Source organism: Octodon degus, unplaced genomic scaffold (genome assembly GCF_000260255.1).
Source record: "Octodon degus isolate 3935 unplaced genomic scaffold, OctDeg1.0 scaffold00052, whole genome shotgun sequence".
Classification (NCBI taxonomy): domain Eukaryota; kingdom Metazoa; phylum Chordata; class Mammalia; order Rodentia; family Octodontidae; genus Octodon; species Octodon degus.
Window position 1 is genome coordinate 2678938 of NW_004524628.1, and position 15490 is coordinate 2694427.

Below are 15490 nucleotides of genomic sequence, written 5' to 3' on the forward strand. Positions count from 1 at the left end.
TAAAGAGATAACCCACAAGTGGGAAAAAATGTTTGCCAGCTGTCTCTCAAACAGAAGACTAATGTCTAGAATACATAGAGCACTCAAAAAAATCAGACTGCCCCCCCAAATTTAAAGACTCAATGAAAAAATGAGCACCTGAGATAAATACATACTTCCAGAGGAGTAAGTAGAAATGTCAATAAATATCTGAAAAAATTCAACATCTCTGGTCATTTGAGAGATGCAAATTGAAATAATGGTGAGATTTCATTTCATTCCAGAAAGAATGGTTATCAAGAAATTAGCCAAATGGGCCAGGGAGATGGCTCTGTAGAATAAGTGCTTGCCTGGCAAGCGCAAGGGCCTGAGTTTAATCCCTGGTTCCACCAAAAAGAAAAAAAAGAAAAGAAAAGAAAAGAAAAGAAAAGAAAAGAAAGAAGGAAAGAAAGAAAGAAAGAAAGAAAGAAAGAAAGAAAGAAAGAAAGAAATCAAACAATAACAAGTGCTGGTGGGGATGTGGGAAAAAAGGATCCTTCTTCACTGCTGGTGGGAATGTAGACTGGTTCTCAAAAACTAAACTAGAGATTCTATTTGACTGAGCTATTTCCCTTCTTGGTATTATCCCAAAAGAATTGAAAGCATCATACCACAGTGATATATGTGTATTCATGTTTGTAGCAGCACTGTTTGTAGTACCTACATCTTGGAAACAACCCAAATGCCATCAACAGATAAATGGCTAAAGAAGACATGGGATTTTTATACAATGGAATATAATTCTGCCCTAAAGAAGGGCAAGCTTGAGACATTTCCAGGTAAATGAATGCACTTGAGACCATACTCTTTAAATGAAATAAACCAGACGCAAGTATGTAAATACCACTTTGTTTTTCTGGTGTGAAAAACTGAAAGTATAAAATAAAGAACAAAATGTGTCATAGATATTATGAAACAGGAAGGAAATGTTCCAGTGGGGAGGGGAGCTAGGGTGGGATAGGATGAAAGGAAAGAAGGGAAAAGAAAATAAGATGATGTGCAAAAATGGAAACAAAACTTTTATAAATAAGGAGGGGGAAAGGGGCTGAAGAGAGAGGAGAGGAATGGGGGAAAGGAAGCAAGAGATGTCATGCGCAAGTGTGGATCCTGCTAGGCTTTGGGTCTTGCTTTCGCCCCAAAGCCTCATGCAGTCAGGGAGACAGGGTTCTAGAGTCTGACTCACGGTCCAGCGCTGGGACTATGGGCATGAGCACTACACTCACCCTGGATGGGTAGCCCGCCTACAATATAAGGGACAGAAAAAGTCTTCTCTCACACTCCTTTTTGCTCTTGCTACTTTTGCTGTCTTCTTCTATCATTAAATATTTCCTCCGTGCCTCGCCACCCTGCCTCAGAGCCAGCCAAGTATGGACAGAAACCTCCACAAACTATAAGCTAAATGAACCTTTCCTTCCTTTAGTTTGGGCATCAAGTATTTTGTCTCAGCAACAAGAGAGAAGTAACTAAGATAGATTCCTAATGATAAATGTTTTCATTATTTGTATTTAAAATATACCAATAAAATTTTTAAAAGAAAGACAAATCTCCCATCTCTGGCTTTCCCTCCCAGAAATTCTGATTTATTTGGTGTGGAGGCTAATCCAGGACACTGGAAACTTTAAACCTCCCCGTTTGGTCCCTGGCCCCTAGAGATACCCAGGCTGATATTCCCGGTGTCATACCCTGAGCCCCCAGACAGGCACAGTCTCTGTGCAAAGACCAAGAAGATCCACAACACACAGGAGCACAGCCCAGCAGATGCGCAGAGTGGGTGCAAAGTACCACTGTCACCGGGCCCCAGTTACTCATCTCTTCCGAGGCTTCATTTCCCCGTCCAAAAGCGGGGAGGCCAGTTTCCCTGGACCGCTCATGGGATTTTGCAAGAGAGATGAGAGAGCACCAGCAGAATGTGGACAGAGCTGGCCTGCTGAAAGCCTAACCGCGCCTTCCCCTGTGTACCGATCTGCCACATTCTGACTACCTGGATACGGTGGAAAGCCCCGCCTCCAGGGCTTGGATACCCAATGAGTGAGTGTATCTGCAATTTGTAGAAAATAAGAAATAGGGAAAATTGATATAAGGCAAATGTTGATGTGAAATTTTCCCAAGATGCATGTTATGCTCTGTATCTAGCTGTTCCCCTAAAGCCTTGTGTAACAGGGTGGGCTTCTAGAGCTTTTGATTGATCCTTGGCCCAGTGCTGGGATTTTGGGTGTGAGTGCTACACCCGCCCTGGGGCAGGCAGCCTGCATACAATGTAAGGGAGGGAGAGGGGCTTGCTCTCTGCCGCTGCTCCTCCCTTTTTGCACGTGCTGCTTTGGCTGTCTTCCATTGCCAGGAACTGCTGCCCTCTGCCGTGTGCCGCCCTGCTTGGAGCCAGCTGAGCATGGACTGAAATCCCCACAAACTGTGACCTAAATAGACCTTTCCTCCTTAATTTTAGGTGTTGAGTATTTTGTCTCAGCAACAAGAGAGAAAAGTAACCATGACAATGTATATTTAAGGGGACTGTCTTAGCTTCTTCGGGCAGCTAGGGCACAACTGCTGCAGACTGGGTAGTTTAAGTAGTGGACTATCTCCCTCAGCCCTGGGGATGGGGAAGCCCGAGGTCAAGCCTCTGCAGATTTGCAGGTTTGATGTCTAGTGAGGACGCATTTCCTGGTTTATAAAGTCTTCTGACTGCATCCTCCTGGGGTGGAAAAACAGGGATCTTCTCTCAGACAAGGACTAAGTGCCACAGGGCTGCAAAGTCCAAGGCCATTACGACTCAGATTTGTGTCTCCATAATGAGATAAACACTTCTACAAACTTCCAGAGATTAAAAAAAAAAAAAAAAAAAAGCACCCAGATCTTACACAGCCAACCACCTGTTCTCGAGCTTCTTGCTACCCACAGGGCTTGAACACTCACCTTTCTGGAAGGGCAACTCCAGAGGGAAAACGGCCAAGCAAAGAAATGAGCAGGCTACATTGTAGGGAGTGTTTGTCTGATGCTAACTTCTGACCCTGCCGCTGGAGCTGGCTGAGGTCTCGGAGCGATTTAGTTAACCTGAGAATTGCATCCCTGTCCCGGTGTGGCCTGGAAAGGGCCCGGCTCTTGGCATTGGAAGTGTGGCCAATAGCCCCGGCTGAGCCTTCTCGCATGCATCCGGGTTCAGTCCTGGAAGCTGCCACAGGTCAAGGTCTTGCTGAGGCTGGGTGACGGAGCAGTTGCCTGGCCTTTCAGCCCCACCCACTCTGCAGCTGCTCCACAGCCTGCTGTCCCCAGGCTGTATTTGGGCTGTCTTGGATTTAAAATAAAACACAACAAAAAAATCTGCTTTTTTTTTTTTTTTTTTTTTTTTTTTTTTTTTTTTTTTTTTTTTTTTTTTTTTTTTTTTTTTTTTTTTTTTTTTTTTTTGGTAGGTGTAGGTAGTTACCATAGCAACTGTCCTTTGCATTCACTTGTGTTTTGCAAAAATTTTCCTCTTGTGTGTCTGGTTCTTCTGTCTCCGTTGACTAGTGAGCTCCCAGGGGAAGGGACGTCTGGAGGCTGCTGTCTTTCTCCTGCAGGGGAGCCAAGGTTCTGGCTTCAGGATTCTAAGGAAGCCATAAGAAGTAGCCAAACTATTGAGACAGACTAACCCACCACCCTGATTCAGAGGCTGCCCAATAGCAAGCTGGTTCTGAGAGACCAACCTATTTAAGCCTTGTCCTAGCACTCTGACCTGTACTGTCACTGTCTCCACATTACAGGTGAGGAAACTGAGGCACAGAGTAGCTAAATAACAAGTCAAGCCACCACAGCTGATCAAAGTGGAGGGCCTGGATGCAAAGCCTGGCTGGGGGTCACCAGAGCCTGCAGTGGTTCTAGAGAGGCTTTCTCCAAGAGTCCCCAATCCTGGCTGGCCCAGCAAATGCATATGACACGTGGATGCCCATGCACACACACTTGATGAATTGGGACCTTGGGATGGAGGCTTTGAGTTCTAGGGATCTGAATTTGAGCTCTCCAGCTAGCTCACCGGGGTTGGACCGTGGACAGTTACCAGGGTCCCCGAGCCAGAGGCCCACTTCTGCAGCTTCAGCGCTGACTTGTCTGGCCTCACTGCAGCCTGTGAAGAGGAGCCAGAGATTCTGGGAGTGGCACTAGAGAGGAACCCTTGCTAAGCTTCTGACAGAGCCTAAGAGTCACCTGGCCAGTGCCCTCGAAGCTCCTCAGTCTGTCACTGCAGCGCGCGCGTCCTACTTTGTCTAGGGGCCAGGGACACCGAGGCCCCTGCCACACTGCAGTGGGCAGCAGCTCTGTGCTTGAGCCCACCTCATGCTGCTCAGCATGTAGCACAGCTGAGAGCCTGGAGACAACATCCAGGACAAGTCAGTGTCCGTGCTGAAACCCAGTTTCCCCCTGCATAGGGTGTCTGCGGTACTTCCCAAAGATTGGCTGCTTTTGCCATCCGCAGGAGGGGGTGGTTCCCTGTTTCCTCCATTCCCACACCCAGCAGCCTGAGGGGTGCAGGTGGCCACCAACCCTCAGGGGAGGATGATAAGGAGCAAGTTGTGGAACTGAGATCACACCTAAGCCTGAGAAATTTCCTCCTTGCTGCTGAAAGTGAAGGACAGAGACGCAGAAGAAGGAGAAGCGCTGCCCTGTGAGGTGGAGCAGAAGTCAGTGTAGCTGGAAGTCGGTGGGTGTGGAAGGTTAGGGCTGGCCGGGGGAGCCTGAGGTCCCTGTGTTGGTACCACGTAATAAAGATGATAACATATTTGCAGAAAGAACATCACTTCCAGGGTATGCAAGAATGCTGCAAAATAATGTGTGGCCCGAGATGGATGCATCCAGATCCCATCCCAGAGGTGCTTCTCACCACCCCAGGGAGAGGTGGGCTCCAGGTGTCAGCCTCTGGTGTCTGGGTGGGCCTGCAACTGTGGCAGAAGAGGTGTTCTGTGACTTCAGAGGCCAGATCTGCCGAGACAGCGCAGCTTCCTGTTGGTCCTCCGGGGACACGGATTAGGCTCTCTCAGCACCTCATGAGGGAGGCCAGGCCACAGGGATAGGCACACGAGCCCAGCTAGCTGCCCCAGCTGGAGTCCCACAACAGCCCGTTCAGCCACAGACCAGGAGTGAGGAAGCCTTTGGGGGACTCCAGCCCCACCCCCTCCTGACCACAGCTGCAGGAGGGGCTGAGTGATAAGGGCCCATCAGAGCGCAGTCAGCCCCCAGGACCACCGGAGCAAAGGAAAGCGATAACTGGCAGCATGTAAGCTTCTGAGCTTGGAGGAGGCTCATTACAGAGCCTCGAGTCACCGCAGGAAGAGGGGGAAAGCTATTTTAACCAAGATCTGGCAAGAGCGCAGCGTCTGGGCTCTGGGAGCAGTGTACATTCTCACTTTCAGTGCTGGACACTATCTAGAAGTGCAGTAGCTATTTCTAGCATTTTTATCTCATTACGCTAGTTTAACAAGAAAGTCAAATACAGTCGCTTTGCAAGCAGCAAGGGGACGGGGGCAGTGACGAGTGTGTACCTCGTGGTCCTCTCCACCTTGAAGGCAGACGGACCCCAGATGACATCCGCTAACAGTGATGGAAAGAAACAGGCGGGCATCCAAGAAGTGTGTGAGAGGGTGTATGTGTGAATGAGTGTGTCATTGTGTGTCTGTGTGTGTTTGTGTGTGTGTGTGCGCTTTACTCATAGTGATCAGAGCTTTAAACAAAACATGGAAGAAAGACTAGGAATGTTAATAAAAGAATACACATGTAGAAAGGACTGCCTAGACTTTAGGAGGCTGTAGTCTTTGTGGCTCATTGTCTAGGGAACTCTGCCTGCTCAGGGATCCCCCTGGCTCCTGCTTCATCCCCAGCTGGGAGTCCCCATGAGGAGGGGAAGCTGCTGACTCAGCAGCTGGGAGCCCTCTCCCTCCCCTCCCCCTCTTCTAGTAAGCACAGCACTGTAGCTCTGGCCAGCCAGACTTTGTTACCCACATCTGAGAGGGTGCAGGTCAAGCTGCACAGCAGGCCTGCTGACTCCCTATCTCAGTAGCCCCAGTTATGAGGGCTTCCTTTTGCTTCCTCTCTTCTTTCTCTGCCCTGTCTCACTGAGCCCTGCCCAGGCTGGCACTCAGGCAAACCAGGAAGGTCATGTGTGCTGTCTTCTCACAGGATGCCCCGTAAGATGTGAAGGAAGGACAGCAAGCCCAGATGGCCTGGTCCCCCCTTTGAACAGGTCACCCGCAAGCCTTGTGCTAGTGGAAAGGCTCTCTGGTCTGGGTAGCCACCCACTGCTGCGGGGCCTTTTCCTGAACTCTGCCTTGGCCACAGGATAGCGTCTCGAGAAGATACAGAGCTGGAGCACTCCTTGTGGTTCCAGATTGGCTTGGTGCAGTTGTGGGCTCTCCTTGAGGCACAGCTAGGGAGCAGGCTTCAGAGGGCGTGAGGGGGAGAGCACTGAGGCGTGCAGTCAGCGCTTGCTGAGGGGCTGCGGTGAGCTACTGTCTTTCTACCCAACACCACATGGCCCTTGGTGATCCATGTTCTAGGGAGGGACAAACTGAAGCTGGCGGGGGGTGACTTGTCCCCTATCACAGGTGAGCAGACAGGATTGAGCCCCCTCACGTCCCTAAACCAGGATACTTCTGTATAAGACACACCTGGCATATAGCAGGAGCTTCTTAAATATGGTTGAAAAATATGGATGGGCAGATGATGGAAGGATGGATGGATGGATGGATGGATGGATGGATGGATGGATGGATGAAAGGGTAGAAGGGTAGATGGATGGATAGATGATAGATGATGGATGGAAAGATGGACGAATGATGGATGGATGGGTGGATTGATGTGAATGGATGGGTGGGTGGATGGGTGGATGGGTGAACTCATCAGATGCAGGTTCTCAAGCTGGGCCCCTAATGATAGGTGTGTAGACTTTACACACAAAAAAATTCAAGACAGTGTATCCCAAACTGGCAGGCAAAATGAAGCTTGCAGAACTGCTAGGATGGAAGGGAACAGAGAGCAGAGGCTGGGATGATGCCTCAGGCAATTATGCCCACACTCTTGGCATCAACAGAGCCCTGGGAGGGGTCCTCCCCCTGAAAGCCCGTGTGTCTAGGCTGGGCCTGCTCAAGTGTTGGCAGGGGATGACTGAATGGGGAGGTGATGCTCCTGCCAGCCTCTTACCACCCAGCCTCTATGGTTGGGTAGCCAGGGAAGCCTGGGCCTATGGAAGGGGCTAAGAATGGGATAACAAGCCATTTGGGGCATATCCACCCATCTATATGCATGTACCTGAAATAGGTATTTTATAAAGAAGATAGGTTTATTTAGCTCAGTTTTAGAGACTGAAAGGCCAAGCTTGTGTGGTTCTATCTATTCTGTCTCTGGTGAGGACCCCAAGGACTCTGTCCCAGTACAGAAGGTGGCATCATGGTAGAAGGGATGAGACTTTACAACAAGGCAGGGAGTCAGACATTCGGGGTCCTTGTGCCCTCTGTGCAAAGTAGCATACCTGGGCCCCTCCCGGCAGCACCGCCCAGTGGCCTGGCCAGCCTTCTGTCCCAAGGCCCTGCCTCCCAAAGAAGCTATCACCTCTCAGTGACACAGCTCTGAGGTCAACCTTCCAGCAGGTGAACCTTTAGGGGACACATTCCAACCATCTCCAACCACACCAAGGGCCATGAGCCATCACTATTGTCATCACCACTATCTTCATCCCTGATCTTTTTGTTGGTTTATTTGTTTTCTAGCTCTGGGGATTGAACCCAACCTCTCTACAGCCTTTTTTAAAATTTGTTTTTAGTTCTGAGACTAGATCTCACTAAACTGCTAAGTTGTCCAGACTGGGCTTGAGCTGAACTCCAATCCTCCTGCCTCAGCCTCCAGAGTTCTGAGACTGCAGGCCAGTATCACTAGCAGGCTCTCCGGCATCACCAATTCTCCACAGTGAGGCTACGTGGCTAAGGGGGCTGGGAGGGCTTGCCAGGTCCTAGCCGCCCTCTGTCACCAGCAGCTGTGTACCCTGGCACACACCTTGTGGTGTGAGGGGACCTCACTTTTCTCGTATGTGAAATGGGGTAACTCACAGGCAGGTGGAGGACTGGTTCAGCTGGCCAAATGGAACAAACCGTTAGGTAGATTAAAAAAGGAAAAACTCAAGAGATCTACAACATGGTAACTACAGTAACACTGTATATTTCAAAGTTGGTTAAAGTAAGTTCTAAACGTTCTCAACACAAGAAAGGCAATTATATGAGGCAATATACACATGAATTAGTTTGATACAGCTATTCCTCAACATACATATTTTAAAACATGTTGTATGCAATAAATAGATAAATACATAAAACTTTCATCAATTGAAAATACATTTTTGAGTCAGGCTAACATACCTATCTCCTCAATCATCTATCATTTGTTTATGGTGAAAATTCATATATATATACATTGAAGCATTATCAAGTATTTATGGATCAGTTTAGAAATGATATAAATAGAAGCAATGTTTTTGATTTTGAAGTACAAAGGGAAATAGATCTTTTTTCTATGAAATATATTCAATAATGTTTTTTTAAAAGATAGGCAGTGGATGATAGTACACGATAATCCCATCATTCTGGGAGGCTGAGGCAGGAAGACTGAGCAACTGCCCAGCCTGGGCAATTTAGCAATTTAGTGAGGCTCTGTCTCAGAGTAAAAGTGGGGTGCAGGTGGAATTCAGTGCGAAGGCCCCGGCTCCAATCTCCAGGACGGCAGCAATGATAGACGGCAAGTAGATAGGTAGATAGATAGATAATATGGATGATGGATGATAGAGACACAGATAGACAGACAGAAAAGATAACGCACATAAAGGGCTTAGTCTCTTGCCCAACACATGGCGTCAGTCTGATTAGTGTGTAGTCACGGCTGTTTTTGTCATTAGCAAGCCTTTCTGTGACTGCACTGGGCCATTCCCGCAGGTCCTGATTTAGGTGGACAGGAAGATGACTTGGCAGAGGACGGAGATGGAGGAAGACTCAGGCTGCACCCCCTGCCTAGTGTCCCCCCTGCCCCCGCCTCCCCACACCTACCGGCTCTCCCTTTCCCTGCCCGGCGCCTCCCTCCCTGCTGGGGCAGAGCCGGCTCTCCCTGGGCACAGGCTCCTAGGCCACTGGCCAACATGCTGGTACTTTATGGCTTTCTTGTTTGCTCCCAGAGGCATAAAATCCAAGCTTACCAAACAGAAGTCACACTTAGCCCTGCATCTTGAGAGGTGAATTCCACCCTTATCACTGCCCAGAACACTCAGTGCCCAGGGGACAGTGGCAGCTCTGCTCTGGCTTGGTGACCTTTGGCACTGTCACCCCTGCAGTCATAAGGCAGGAGGGGCAGGGAGTCAGGCGGGCTGGGGAAAAGCCCAGAGGTCCAGCCAGCCTTAAACCTCTGCACCTTAGTGTCCTTGTTGCTACAAAACAGGCTTCAGGACCGGCACCTTCTCACTGGCTGTCTTGGCTAAGAATTAATCAGATGACACGGTGAACAGTTCATCCAGTGTCTGGCCTGTGCCAAGGACTCAACATCACTGCGGGGGGGATAGCAGGAAGCTGGATCTCTCCACAGGGTGAGCCTCTGACATGGCGTCATGAACCTGGCTCCTAGAGAGACCTGGTGGGAAGATGGGGGTGGTGGGCGAGCGGGCACACTCCTGGAGAAGGACGTGGGTACAAATCAGAGAGAGGTTGGCGCCCAGATATTTTATCCAAAAGTCTGCCAAACACTCTCTTGGTCATGTCAGCCACAACTGTGAAACATGCTTGACTACCTTGTATGCCAGAACCCTTTGGGGACAGGGGTGTCGAGTAAGTCTGGAGGCGAGGCTTTTGGTGGCCCAAGGTATAGACAACACATTGGAAGGAAGAGACAGCACGGGGTGTGACACGGTGCCTGACCTTTGGGAACAAAGCTTGGCAGGTGCTGCCACAAGGGCTGCCTACTAGCCTGTCTATAACACCTGCTCAGGACACCATGTAAGAGGCTACTGGTACTCCTCGTATCTGTCCAGCTCTGGGTTGGATGCAGCCGCTGGGCCTGTACAACGTGAGCAGAAGCAACACGGAGCACTTCAGTGACACTGAGAGTGGAAGCACAGTTTGCCACTCTCTCCCTCTCTCACCATGATGCCTGGTGACACTCAGGATGCTAGAAGCTCCATCGCCAGTGTCCTGGAAGCAAGAGGAAGGGGTAGTAAAGATCTGGGGTTTGTTATCACCAGGCAGCCTGACTCACCCCAAGAAGTGGGTGATCATGGGGTGATAGCAGCACACAGGAGGCAAGTGGGGTCCTCAGACACCACAAGGTATGGCTCCCCTGCAGAGGGAAGGGTCCCCCAGCCTGGGAAGGAGCTCCTGGAGGAGGACTGGGTGGGTGCACAGTTAGGCAGGAGCCAGAGGGTGCAAAGGCCCAGGTGGGCAGGCGGAGCCCACAGGGGTCTAGAACACTTTTTTAAAAAAATTGTTGTTGTTATTGTTGCTGTTGTTTGAGACAGGGTTTCACTGTTAAGTTCAGGAATTCATGGAAATCCCTCTCACTACCTCCCGAGTTCTGGAATCACAAGGGTGTGCCCTCACACACAGTCTGAAAATATATTTGAATGCCTGAAAAGAAGATGCCTGCAGTGGTCTTAGAAGAGCTGATATCTAATTTTCCCTTTCACGGGCCAGACACACACAGGAAACACGACCCATCTGCTTCTGATGTCACCATCAGGCTGAGCAGTGCAGAAGCTGGTGTGATCAGCAGGCGGACAGCAGGCAACACGTGGACCTTAGGTCAGCTCCCTGCTCCAGGAAGCCCTCTCGGACCATCCTACCCAGAGGCCCTTCCCCTCAATCCTGGTGTGTTTTGTTACCTGGAGGAAGATGCATACCTAGGAGTAGAGAGGCAGGTGTGGAAGCAACACCGTGGGTCGTCCCACCCCTTCTGTGCCGCAGGTTCTTCCTTCACTATCTGCAGAGTGTCAGGTATTATTCTACGTCTTGTGGGCCAGTGCCAGCCCTCTTGGGCCCTTTATGTCAACATGAAAGAAAATCAACAATAACAACAAAAATGCAAAGATAGAAGAAATAGATTTTTTTTAAGTTATGATATTGAAATAAAGAAAATGAACAAGACTTGCAATAAAAAAAATACAAAAGGGACCAACCTTAGATAAGGTCGGTTGACATCAGTCTTGAATGGATAGCCCTAAAGACCAAGCTGCGCAGGGTGGGCTGCTATAAGAAGATCAGGGCCATCCTGGGATCTGTGAAAGGGAGGAGGGTGACTGAGGAGCAGAGTTAGGAGGAGAGGGAGGAGCAGACCCTGGGGAGTCCTAGCAGAGCTTGGGGAGGACGGTCCAGGCTCTGAAGAGGTGGATACAGGATACATGCCAGTGTGAGCCAATGAGACTCACTGGTGGGTGACAGGAGCGAGGAGGACCTGCTTGAGAAGAGAGCCTGGGAGGGTGACGAAGGCTGGGGGAGGGTGGGGCAGGTCTGCCAGGGAGGGTGGCCGTGTGCTCGGTGTGTGTACTTGTTTGTGGTCTCCTGGCAGAAACATGAAGGCTGTAGGACCTGCTGCTTGTCAGAAGGCAGCTAAGAGAAGCCCAGGCTGGGGTTTAGATTTGGCTTCGTTGGCATCAAAGTCGTTATTCCTACCTGAAAGATATAAGGAAGAGTGGCATCCAGCAATAGGGAATGGAGGAGGCCCTCAGAAAAGGGGAGGTGGGGAGCAAGAGGACAGCAGCAAGAGAGCGCAGAGCATGTCTCAGTGGACTTAGATGGAGCCAAGCTGAGCCACTGTGGCCTTGGCCAAGAAGTCGTGGAGAGCCCTGGGGGCTCATCAGGACTCAGTGTGTCCCAGCGGAAGAGGTAAGAAGGCCCATAGAGTGTAAATAAATCCAGTCCTCGGAGCAGCCTAACTGCAAATAAAGGAATGAGGAGGTAGCTGCCTAGAGGAGGAGCTGGCGAAGAGCTGAGAAAAGCAGAGCTGGGCGATGTGTGGAGCTGTCCAGAGACAGGAAGAGAGAGCTCAAAGCTGGAGAAGTGCTCAGGCAGCAGGAGAGTACAGAGGGGGCCTCTGGCCAACCTCGCAGGAAGGAAGGAGCAGGAGAGAGGTCCGTGCTGGGAAGCGGGGTTGAGCTTCGTGGGACTATGCGGAAGTGGCGGGTGGAGAGAGAGTGTGAGCGCAGAGCAGAGCATGGGGTGCTGGAGGCCTCCTGAGAGCAGTGGGGTCCACGCTGGCAGCACGGAGCGCTGCGTGCGGGCCAACTGAGGGCAAGGAGCGGTTGCTGTGAGATCATTTCTGGCCACCAGCCTGGGGGCAGCATGGAGAGTTGATGATTTGGGGTGCAACTGAGGTAAACTGTGCCTGGCAGCAGTGTGGAGGGGACTCTGGAGAGATGGCGAGAAGTCCTGGCACTGGGGATGGACAAGAAAGCTGGGATGACAGTGACCATGGCTGCAGGACTGGGCATGGAAAGAGGCCAGGTTTCAGCAGGAGACAGTGGGCCAGGTGTGGCTGCAAGCTCAGGGCCAGTGAAGAGCCTGGAGCAAGTGGCCTGCAAGAAGGGCAGGGGCCCAGGACACAGAGCGGCAGTGCTGCGTGGCCGCCTGATTGGAGGTGGATGTCACCAAGGCTGCCGGTGACCTATGGAGGAGGGGACCAGACTGACTGAGGACAGGCAGCCCATGATGCTGTCTCTGACTCCATCCAGGAGCCTTGCAAGCCCCTGGACCCCCTTGAAGCCCCCTGCCAGCCTCTGCCATTTTGGTTTTCACTTTCGGAACTTCAGCACCTTCATTTGTAAAAAGGAGGACAATTCACATTTGTCATCCCAAAGTTGCTGGGAAGACCAAAGGAAATAATTCTGGCCAAGAACCCCAAATGGTGTCCCCAGGGCTTCAATACCAACCTTGCAGGGAGCTGAACTGTAACCTTCCAAAAGGTGCACCGCGTCCTAACCCCAGACCTGCGAATGTGACCTCACTTAGGAAAAGCTTCCCTGCAGAAGTAATTACATCAAAGAAGGTGAGCTGAGACCATTTTGGATTACATGAGACTTAAATATAGTGGAAGTGTCCCTATAAAAAAAAAACAGAAGACACGAGAGCCTGGGATGTGGAACATGCCCCACAGGACAGAAGGCCTGGTGACAATGGAAACAGAGATTGGAGGGATGCAGCCATAGCCAAGAATTGCTGGAGCCCTCCAAAGCCGGCCTAGGCAGGAAGGGTTGTGTCCTCGAGCCTCAGGGAGCATGGCCTCATGCTAGACTTCTGGTCTCTAGAACAGGAAAGAATGTACTTCTGTTGTTTGAAGCCACTGCAGGTAGGGTGCCTTGTAGTGGCAGCCCTAGGAAACCACAGAGCCCTCATAGGTCCACAGCACGGTAATCCTCTCCCTGGTGACCGGCATGAGTGGCCGCCACCATGGAAACTGCTGGTTACCATTGTCTCGCCTGTACTCTTGGCTCAGCAAGGGATTCAGCGAGGCGCACTGCCACGGTGACCACAGAGGCGCTGGCGCACGTATGCGGGCAACACGATAGCCATAGGGGTCCAGAGTGGCCATCGTTGTGTATGTTGAGGTCAGAGGAGAGGATGGCCTGGTCCCCAGTGTATAGACAGAGCCTGTGGTCTCACGGGTGAGGACCATGGAAGCGAGGAGGGTTCCCTTTTTGCTGGCTGCAGTTCAGGCCCAGGTCCCACATGGCTTGGAGGAAGCCAGGCCTGCAGTGCAGGGAAGCAGGCTGTGCTCTCTAGAGGCTGCTAGGTAGCACTGATCACTAAACTCAGTCATCAGAACTGCCCCCAGGGATGGGGAGATAGCTCAGAGGCCTAAGCGCCTGCCTGGCAAGCGCAGGGTCCTGAGTTTGATCCCCAGTATTGCATGCCAGACCAGCCTGGAACTGGGCGTGGTGGTGCATGCCTATTATCCCAGTTCTGGGGAGGCTGAGACAGGAGGATCACTACAAGTCCAAACTGAGTAGCAAGACCCTGTATCAAATAAATAGATAAAAATTTAAGAAACAAGCTGCTCCCAGACAGCAGCCGCAGAAGGACAGGCAGCTGGGGGTGGGGGAGAGGAGAGCGCTTCATGCGCTAGGTCTGCCTACCCTTTGGCCACCCCATCCCAACTTTAGGAGATGAAGCCTGCAGTCAGGATATCCTCCCTGGGCCAGGCCTGCGGCTATTTTGGATGCTTTTCCACTGAAAATCACGGCAGGCAGTGGGGTAAGGTGGTGCACACCTATAATCCCAGGCTGAGGTAGGATTGCAAGTTTAAGCTCAGCCTGAACAGTTTAGAAATTTACTGAGATCCTGTTTTAAAAGTAAAATAAGAGCTGAGATATAGCTTAATTCAATGCCCAGTACTGTCTAAACAAACAAACAATGTGGCAGGCTTTGAAAGAATAACTTTCAGTCCTAGAAAACATGAGAAAGAAGGTTGTGGCATTTGGGAACGTGGAAAGAATTTGGTCTCTCTGAAACTAGAGTTTTTATTTGATGTTTCTTGGAAAGAAACCATTTAGCTTATTTTATATAGTTCTTCTGTTCTTCAAAGGGTTCAGAAGCAGGGAAAAAATCATAAATAATCTAAAAAATGTTGTACTTAATCTTACAATTGCTGCTGTCCCTTCCCCCAGCCTTTCTAATAAGGCCTATTTATAGGCCCTGAGAAGTACTGCTGGGGGAGAACAAATCTCCGTCCAGTTTTACAACAATGAAAGTGCCTTTTCCCGGCCTTGGAGATCTTTCTCTTAAGCCAGCCTGGTATTATTTACACAAGTGGACATATGTGACTCAGGAGGTCAAAGTCCCCTGGGTTTTACACCTGCCCTAGAAAGGGCTGGCACATATAAGAAAGGGCATCTGCAGGCCAGGAACGGGCTTGGTTGATTCACATGGCTCCCTGTGCCCTGCTCTGGACTCTTGCTGTTAGGCTTCCCCTGCGCCTGGCCCTCCCCCCTGCTTGTCATGAGTAATTGGTCACATGGGCCACACCTAGGGTTTCGGTCACAGGGAGCGATCTTGCCCTCATGCCTCAGACTGCCTGGCTGTCTGGCTGGCTGTCTTTGATCTAAGCTTTCATGGCCCCGGCAGGTGGGTCACTTCTGTGACCTGGACCCAGCCAGAGGCGACAAGGATGTGAGCCAGGAGGACAGTAGAACTGGGTCCCTCTGATGCTCAGAGATAGCAAGCAGAAGTATTTGATGATCAAGTAAGAGACAGCAGTGCCCGGATGCCCCGGCCTTCTGGTGGGCATGGAAGCTAAGTGGGCTTTCCTCTGGGCAGGGCTTTGAGAAACTTCTGTCCAAGGGCCAGCCAGTTCCACAGAGAGACACTGTCTGAGGTCTGCAGGGAAATGGGGAGCTGCTCTTCTCCCACCTAGTACAATTTTCTGAGTTTTCTGAGAGCTGCATTCTCCTTCAGGTGTGCCTTGCCCATCGACTGCGTCCTGACCCTGGGGATGCAAG

At 50.7% G+C, this 15490-nt stretch overlaps 1 protein-coding gene across 1 annotated transcript in view; it reads right to left on the reverse strand.

Annotated features, from left to right (window-relative positions):
- Nucleotides 1–15490, reverse strand: part of Bcl2l11 (BCL2 like 11) — a 69218-nt gene that overhangs the window by 5901 nt on the left and 47827 nt on the right. The window contains exons 5-6 of the mRNA XM_012515159.2: nucleotides 4022–4111; nucleotides 1242–1259 (exon numbers count right to left, since the gene is read on the reverse strand). Of these exons, the coding sequence (XP_012370613.1) occupies nucleotides 1242–1259; nucleotides 4022–4111 (108 nt within the window). The remainder of the gene's footprint in view (nucleotides 1–1241; nucleotides 1260–4021; nucleotides 4112–15490) is intronic.